Raw genomic sequence first — 9,446 nt, 5'->3', positions numbered from 1 at the left:
ATACAATAGGTAAATATGTTGTATGTTTCATATACACTTGAAAATCTTGGGAAGGAACCACCCATTGGTGGTACTTCAAACATCAATTTAAACTAGAAGGTCCCGTGGTCATATAAAACTAATATATGAATTAAAAAAAAAAAAAAAGACATTTATATATTTTGGTACGGACTGGTTATATTTATCAATTATAATAAAATATATCCATTAGCCTCAACATAATTAAGATTAATTCATTTTAAATACCCGACGTTTCAACGTCCAACTTGGCCATTATCTTAATTTTAATCTCACAGCCTCACATCAATCATTAATAACATAGCAGATAATACTGCCAAGGTCTATTATAATATACTAAATTTCTTTTCATTATTTAGGAATGCTTACTTTATAGGGAGGATGGGTATATATAACACACAGAATTGACTCATGGGCAATGTAGTCCTATCAAAATTTTGAATAAATGATTATATTCAACCAAACACAAAGATATTGGAATATTACTACTAATTTTCGTGTAAAGTAATAACAATAGTTTATATTACATCATTTCGCCGTTAAGGAAAAGCAGAGGAAGGAGAAAAATTCTCTTAGTCAATACCTATAGTGGAACCTAAAATACTGACTAAAAATTAACAAAATATTGGAAGTGGGTTAGCTTAGTGAGTAAAGACTTATATTTCTATCTCCTGGACTATAATTTAAATCCAGCTGTGGTAGATAAATATTTATTATATTAATCTATGGATTCGGGAGCCTAACGTGCGATGAAGCAAGTCTTTCCTATGTAGTTGAACGTGGTCATGAAGAAATCATTTCCTCACTCAGTCGTTGTTCAAGAAACAGTACTTACTGTTTAAGGATCACACCCTTAAACACGATTTATAACAACACGGAACTGCCTCACTTATAAATAAACCGATCATTAAGTTACTATAGAAATTAATTGAAGATTCATCTGGCATCATTGACTGATTTGGTCATTGATTAATTTGCCCTTTTGAACAATCAGTGAGTAAAGTTATGTTCAACCAGAGACAAGCATGAAAGAAAAGAAATAAGGCAGACACGGAAATGAATAAAGAAAGAAAATAAGCAAGTAAGATCCATGGGCCGTCAGTAGTTCAGGTGGTTAGGCGCAGTCTTGCCAATCTGAGATCGGCTGGTGGTGCCAGTTCGAATTTGGCCTGGAGCATTGACTTTTTTCATTGAGTGACGTTCCCAAAAAATAAAAAACTTGACCCCCAACCATGGTTAGGTAGTCTAGTACTCCAATGGGAGTCTTGGTTGGAAAAAAAATGTAAGATCCGTCGAGTCAGCATGAAACGAATACAATATTAATTGATAAATCAAGATAAGTTATGCTAAAAGAAAAAATAAACAGAACATCTCATTTTGGCCAAGTTTAATCTTTTTTTGTATCAAGTTTTATTTTTCGATTTGTTTATTTAATTTTATTGTTTTGGTTAAAATAAGTATTAAAATCACAATGTAAAGTCAATTCTGCGGATTATATTAAAATCCTTTCATACAGTCTATTAATCAATTATTTAAATTCCAGTACAGTCCACTAATTTTCATTCATAATCATTTTTTTCTTGGTCATGGGTAATAGTTCCACCTAAATTAATCACCACCTAATTAATCACTTATGAAGTACTAAAACCCTGACCATTCGTGGATTGGAGCTGTACGGTTTTTTATTTTTATTATTATTATTATTATTATTTATTTATTTATGGAAAAATTAATAACATAAAATATTGAGTAGGATGAAGATGGATGCAGTGATGTTTCCTTGGAAGAAGGAGGGTTTGCAATAGAACAGTTCGTGCAAGTGAGTACAAGCCCACTCCTGTGTTGTGTTACTCAATTTTATATTTGCCTCCAAAATCTAAAACACTAAGTTGAGGTTACAGTGACATTATTTCTTCTTTAGAATCAGAAGTAACAGCTTTTCATGATTCTTCTAAGACAAAAGCGAATATTTAAAACTTTTCTTTTCTTTTTTTTTTGCTAAATCCCATATTTGTGTTCGGAGAACTTTTGAAATAAACAGAGTTGTCGTTCTAGTCTCGGCGAAGACCGGTTCGAATAACCTTGAAGGAGCAGATTAATATATGCTAATAATATAATGCTGCAGAGGCAGTCAGTTTGTTTAGTAATGTCTCTCTCACTCCTTTGTCTCTCACTACTCTTCTTCTCTCTTCAGCACATCGCGCTCTCTGTAAGTGCTTTAATTTTATGATTAATTAAATAGGAATAATTAATTAAATAAGTCCTGATATTTTATTGTTTTCTAAATTTATCGAAAATACTAAGAAATGGCAATTAGAAGAACTTTAACCGGCACGTATTAAGTCACTTTGCAATTAAAACAAATTTTATCTAAGATTATTTAAACTTTTCTAGTTCTAGAAGTATTTTGAAAAAAAAAATTATGAACATTTTAATTTTTGCTCAAAACAAATGCAATCAAAACCGATTATTTTGAAGCGTAACCAAATTCATCATCATGTAATGCAATTATTAATTCATTTTTTGTTTTAGAGAGATCAGGGGGAAAAAAGGAGAGTAGACGGTCAAATTGTAAACTTAAAGAATTATTTAGATTCTTTTTTTTTTTTTTAATATTTTTATTGAAATTTACAATTGTATATTATATAGTACATTCAGTAAATTTGATCTTAGTTAAAATGGAGATTACAGGCCTGTAAAGAAACAACCCATTGGTAGTACTTCAATAACATTTTACATTAGCAGGTCTCGTGGCCATCTTCTTTTCAGACGTCTAGGAGGATTGTCAGGAATGAAAGAGGATGCAAGGTTAGAAACTAGGGTGTTTGAGTGGTTAGGAAGTTTACTTGTTACAAAATAAGGAGCATAGAGGATTTTACGAAGGGTTTTTGATTGTAAGGATTGGATACGAGAGGAATTCGAAGGTTTAGTGGAGCCTCAAAGCTCAACTTCATGTGTCCAGATTGGCCTTGTTACAGCCATGTAGATCAGTCTTTTGTAATGAGTTGAAATTTAGATCGTTTGTCTAGTAAGTGCTGTAATAGTCAAAATCGACGTGCAGTATCCTGTATTTTCAGTCTTCTGTGAGGATTCCAGGTTAATTGTTTCTCCAAATGTAGTCCAAGGTAGCGGATTTGTTCGACAGGGATAAGAGTAACATCATTAAATGAAACTGTAGGGCAGTCAGTAGGTTTACGACGAAGGGTAAAGGTGATTTGATGAGATTTGTTGGAATTTATCTTAATCCTCCAATTACGACACCATTCTTCGAGGGCTGTGATATGTATTTAGAACTTTAACTTAGAATATGCAATTAATAAATTGAATTTTTGTAAAACATATATCTTGAAATCATCCTTTTATTCGTCAAATGATTAATTTTTCGTGTAGTATTGTGAAAGGTTTATTAGATGTTATTTATCGTATATTAGAGTTTCTGTTATAGTTAACAGCTGTAGCTAGTATCCCTTCTCCAGTGATAACTTGACTGCAGGACATAGCCAATTCTACTGCCCGATATATTTGAGTCACTTATTATTTGAAATACTTATTCTTCTTCTTGTTCATTAAAACTTTGAACTATGAGGTCTATTAAAATCATGTCTAAGAATGATGTTTTACATTCAACATCAGAGTGGACGAAATTACAATGAGGGTTTGATTCTTCAACTCAGTTAAATAGTAAAACATTTCTCCTTAGGAATATTTTACTTAATTATTTTTTTTGCGGAGTTTATAGCCAATACAACAATACCTATCAACCAATCTCATAATCTTCTAATGAATATCACTTTGAAATGATACAAACGACTCACATGGAATCCTCATACAAGACTAAAAAGACAAGAAACTGCTCGTAGATTCCGACTATTGCAACATTTACTAGACAAACGGTCTAAATTGCCAATCCATTACAAAAGACTGATCTACATGACTATTATAAGGCCTATCTAGACATGGAGTTGAGCTTTGGGGCTCCACTAAACCATCAAATTCCTCCAGAATCCAATCCTTACAGTCCAAAATCCTTCGTAAAATCCTTAATGCTCCTTACTTTGTCACAAATCATGTCATCCATCAGGACCTCAATATTCCATATGTTGCCGATTTGGCCAGAACCAGATACCGTTCCTTCCATAATAAACTTCTTTACCACCCAAATCCACTTGTTTCTAACCTGGCTTCTCCTTCATTACCTAATAATCCTCCTAGGCGTCTGAAAAGAAGATGGCCTTGAGATCTTCTTCTCTTGAAATGTAATTGGAGTTCTATCAGTGGGTAGATTCTCCACATGTTTTTATCATGTCACTATGTCACCTGCAGCAAATTTACTTGCTGTATATATGTGTATACAGTTACAAATATCGATAAATAAATTATTAAAAAAAAAAAAAAAAATATTTGACATGATAAGTGACTACCTATAGATTCTCCATTCTTAGATTTTTGTTTTGAAATTGCTATTAAGTTTATTGCCTCCTTTCATTTTGTTCACTTGCGATGCCTCTAACAAACTGGGGATGTGTGTGTCGTTAATAAATTCGTTTTTCTTTTTCTGCGTCCTTCTTATAGATGGCCAGATCAGGAATTAAAATGATTTACGTTACTTCGTTCTGGTTTAGTCATAAGTGCGTAGAGTTCTATTTTCCATCTGCTTCGTGTAAGCACCTATTGGCAATGATGGACCTATTGGTACCTTGTGGTTCAACTCCCCGACTTCAGCGGTCTTTGAAGGGTGAGGTTTTACAGCCGAACCATTGGTCTCCAATCCAACTGTTGATGTTTGCTCATGGGGTCATCCAACTATTACTTTCTTCAACCCCATGCCAGTAAAGGTGAAGCTGGTGCCCATCACTAAGAACGTTTTTAAGACTTACCAATCCAGATCCCCCGTGTTTAGCAATGCTGTGCTATCTCGGGCAGGGTACTACTTTACGCGTACACGGACGGTCTTGGAGGTTCTTTGTAAGAGCTTCTTTGGAGATTCGTTCTCCTCAGCTGTTTCCCTGTCATTGGAGGAGGACCAATCACCTAGGTCGCCCTAGGTAAAAGTTTACCTCCCCACAACACCTTGGCCTCTACATTGTTAATATACTATTATTCATTGTTAATTGGTACTCCTGACACTATGTAGTACAAGGGACCTGTATCAAGTGAAACTGTTTAGATGTAAACTGTTTATTTATTCACTTACCAACTCAAAAAGATATAAGCATGGTTTCTTAACCACAATTGTGGAGATAATAATACACTACACTACATATACTTGAAAAATTTAAACCTTATAACAGTACTGATTATGATAATTGAAAAATAAAAAAAATAAATAAATATCATCATAATTTTATTGTTCCAGGATAAAAAATCAGACGAAGAAGCATATCTACTAATCAGTGAATATTACAAGAGCAACATAACTAACAATGTAGATGGTGAAAACGGAAACAAAACTATTGTAAATAACCAAGGACTAAAACTCATACACTTGGCAGTAAAAGATAATCGGCTAGATGTTCTAAAAGCTTTGTTACTTTTAGGCGCAAATATAAATTCCAAAACCGATACAGGGACGTCTCCGTTACATCTAGCGATACAAAGTGGAAACAAAACTATATTCGATTTCCTATTGTGCAAGAATGCCAGTTCGAATACAAGAGACCATAATTACAACGCTCCAATCCATTACGCAGTGTTGAGTATGGACTTGTACATGATAAGTACACTCATAGACCGAGGTGTTGATATTAACACGAAAGGTGATAGAGGAGATACACCATTACATCTCGCAGCTTGGATTGGCAACAAAACTGTTCTGGATTTACTCTTGTTGAGGAATGCTTCAGTTAATATAAAAAACAGATATCACAATATTCCACTTAATTATGCACTCCTGAATCGGAACCACGGCGTAGTTTCGACACTCCTCGATCACGGAGCTGACGTCAACTCTATTGGCTACAACGGGGATACCCCACTACACTTTGCCGTAGCTGGGAAAAATGAAACTATAGTAAATTTAATATTGTCGAGGAACGCATATGTCGACGTGAAAGACAATGATGATAATGCTCCGATACACTACGCGGTATTGTACGGAAACCTCAATATGGTAAAGTCACTTATCGATCACGGAGCGAATATCAACAGCAAGGCCTACGACGGCTCTACTCCTTTGTTAGTTGCCACCTGGATGGGAAGAGAAGCTATAGTCAACTTTCTCATTTCGAGAAATGCTGATTTAGAACTGAAGAACATACACGATAATGCCCCAATACATGTAGCGGTATTGAAAGGGAACCTCAATGTGATAAATACACTTCTTGATCACGGAGCGAACGTAAACAGCAAGGGAAATAATGGTTACACTGCTTTACACGTTGCTGGGTGGCTAAATGATAGATTGGTGGATTTACTTATATCCGACGAAGGGATGGAATTCTTATCCACGAAGTACTCAATTCTATATAATCAGGTGCTGAATGCAGCAGAACAAGAAATGCTTCTAGTGATAAAAACAATCGTGGAACATGGCGCAGAAGTAAACGCTCAACAGCTTCTTGGGCAAACGGCTCTTCACTCTGTCGCTTCCTTCGGTTTTGCAGAACTCGTCGAGTACCTCCTATCAAAGAATGCTAGTTTCGAAATTGAAGATTACCTTTGCTTCACACCTATCCATTGGGCCGCAATCCATGGCCAAATCAATGCTATAAGGATCTTGACAAGTTACGGGGATAATGTTAGCAGGAAGGGATGCAATAATTATACTGCCTTACATTTGGCAGTAATGAGGCAAGATATGAATCTATTGAAGTTCCTCTTGTCTGAAAAGGCTGACCCGAATGTTGTGGGCGAGGATGGGAGAACACCACTTGATTTGGCTTTCCAGGTATCGTCTGAAGAAATTATGAAATTACTGCTTAACAGCGGCGCAAAAGTGGAAGACAAAAGTTTTCTTGGATCGAAAGTTATTTTCGGAGCGGTTGCTTTTAAATCTTTAGAACTAATGAGTCTCCTTTTGAACAGGACTGAACGTTTCGACTCTTATCCGACTGTTATCCTAAATTATGCAATTGGAAGAAGGTTTACAAAAGGAGTCGAACTACTTATCTCTTACGGTGCAGATATAGAACAGACGGATGTTTACGGTAATGTTCCTCTGACTTCAGCAGTTATGACAAGAAGTACGGATTTGGTAAATCTGTTTTTGGAAACAGGAGCCAGCAAAATCACTAAAGAGAATTTCCATAATTTCTTGGATTTAGTTTCTAATGTAAAAATGTTTTCCACTGTAACGAATAGTACAAGCATCCATAAACTATCAGCTCTACACATCGCTTCCTCTTACGGGTCGAGTGAAATTGTCAGCCTGTTGGTTTCACATGGCGCTTCCTTGGAAGTGAGAGACGAACGAAGATATACACCGCTTCATTATGCCTGTGAGAATGGGAATGATAAAGTAGTAACATTACTTTTGGAATCTGGGGCCAATAAAGATTCTTCTGACATTAATGGCACAACTCCACTTCACATTTCATGTAGACGAGGTGAATTTTCAATAGTAGTATCACTAATTTCACATCCTTCAGCGGCAATAAATGTTACTGACAACCGCGGGTTCACTCCACTACACTACGCGGCAGAGAACGGATCTAAGGAAATAGTCATGTTATTATTGGATGAAGGTGCTGTATTAGAAGTTGAAACAAATGATCTACATACTCCACTGCACCTTGCCTCCGTAGAGGGCCACGATGACGTTGTGAAGATCTTATTGAGCTCAGGATCCGTCGAAGATGCAGCAGACACTGATGGCATGACCTCATTGCATTTGGCAGCGAGAGAGAGGTACTTGGAAGTAGTCAAGTTACTGATTCAGTTTGGAGCTTTCCCAGATAGCAGAAACAATGAAGGGAGCGCTCCACTTCATCTTCTATGCGGGGCTGAAAACACAAGACGTAAATCATATTCTCCACAAATAGTAACTGACATCGCCAAGATACTTCTCAAATTTGGTGGGTATATAGATGCAATCGATAATAATGAAATGACACCATTACACGTGGCTTCAAGAGATAACATCCTTTCTTGCGTGGAAACACTACTATCTAGCGGTGCTGACGTACACGTGACGGACAAGTTGTTGAATGCTCCTATACACTATGCCGCCTCGAAGGGAAACGAGCGAATTGTGCGTGAGTTGGTGAAGGCAGAAGCCGATCAAACTATGGCTATAAACGCGAATCGCGAAACTCCGTTGATGTTAGCTTCAAAGGAAGGGCATACAGGTGTTGTCGACTTTCTTATAGCTGGAGGATTCGAAGGATTCCGGCCTGATATAAATGGAAGGACTGCTTTGCATCGCAGTGCCAGTCGTGGATACTTAGAAATAGTGAAACTTCTTCTTGAAGCTCTAGCTAAGAAAGAAGCTGAAGACAAATGGGGTTTCACACCTTTAAATTACGCGGCTTCCTGGAGGGGACACCACGACGTCATAGGATATCTGCTGCGATCGAAGATGAATATAACTATGTCTTATTATTTAGAAGTAGCAAATCCGTTCCAATAATTAAATTTAAACATCATAAAAGTAATTTAGAAATGATGATGATGGATGTGTCTGAGGATAAACCCTCAAGCATTTTTTAATTGGACTTGGAGACATTGCCCTTTAGTGAAAACATATGGAATTCGAGAGAGTTTTGTAGCAATAATGGCCTGTACTGGTGAAAAAGAGCTAGCACATTTAAAAAAACAAAACATAAAAACAAGTTCATTTTAAGAAGGCAATACCACTTTCTACAACTAAACATGTGTGAGTAGAACTTCACCACACTCTGGCCAGAGAGGCAGCGGTGACAAGATAAGAAGAAAAGAACAAGAGAGAAACCCGTCTTTATTGTAACATCGAACAGAACATCCAAACCAAGTAACCTATAATCCCTTCCATTATTTTTTGTAAACTTAGGAAGAGTCAAAATTAATCCAAATTCTAACAGTTATATTGTAAGCCTTTTGACGAAAGAAACCTAATCAATTGTTTCATAACTATTAAAAGAATAGAGGTTATATTTTATTTTGTTCATTATAATTAAAATTATTTCAAATACAGTCTACTCCAGCGATACCAGCAAATTATACGTAATTCAGGCAATATCCTCCAACAATCAAACCAGGGAAATATTTGAATTATACAGGATGAAAATCGCTCTGCTTTATCTTCCTCACGGGTTGGCAAGGCTTGGCTCAGAGTTCACAATACTGAATGTTAATATTGTATGTAGGTGAGAATGTGTATTTTATTGATACTAAAATTTAATTATATATATGTATATATAGTTGATCGTAAAAATTGATATATAAGAAGATTGTCAGGGTTGCGGTCAAAAGTCACTTTTGACCGCAACCCTGACCATCTGCTTATATATAAA

At 35.9% G+C, this 9,446-nt stretch overlaps 1 protein-coding gene and 1 long non-coding RNA gene across 2 annotated transcripts in view; one reads left to right on the top strand and one right to left on the bottom strand.

The window, feature by feature from the left end:
- Positions 1-9,446, bottom strand: part of LOC136796614 (uncharacterized) — a 557,216-nt gene that overhangs the window by 54,208 nt on the left and 493,562 nt on the right. The window lies entirely within an intron of this gene.
- LOC106679015 (serine/threonine-protein phosphatase 6 regulatory ankyrin repeat subunit B) lies at positions 2,159-9,375 on the top strand. Its single transcript, XM_014417919.2, has 2 exons — positions 2,159-2,227; positions 5,375-9,375. Exons 1-2 carry the CDS (start codon positions 2,165-2,167, stop codon positions 8,582-8,584), a joined length of 3,273 nt encoding a protein of 1,090 aa, XP_014273405.2. The 5' UTR covers positions 2,159-2,164; the 3' UTR covers positions 8,585-9,375.

Source organism: Halyomorpha halys, unplaced genomic scaffold, assembly GCF_000696795.3.
Source record: "Halyomorpha halys isolate HHAL.00 unplaced genomic scaffold, Hhal_1.1 Scaffold172.1, whole genome shotgun sequence".
NCBI classification, from domain to species: Eukaryota; Metazoa; Arthropoda; class Insecta; order Hemiptera; family Pentatomidae; genus Halyomorpha; species Halyomorpha halys.
Note: the sequence above shows the minus strand (reverse complement) of the source record. Positions and strands in the feature narration are given on the sequence as shown.

Excerpts from the sequence above, each read along its gene's own strand:
- LOC106679015 (XM_014417919.2), top strand. The coding sequence starts at position 2,165 with ATGTCTCTCTCACTCCTTTGTCTCTCACTACTCTTCTTCTCTCTTCAG. Across the intron at positions 2,228-5,374 it reads TTCAGCACATCGCGCTCTCT|GATAAAAAATCAGACGAAGA; the intron begins GTAAGTGCTTTA and ends TTATTGTTCCAG.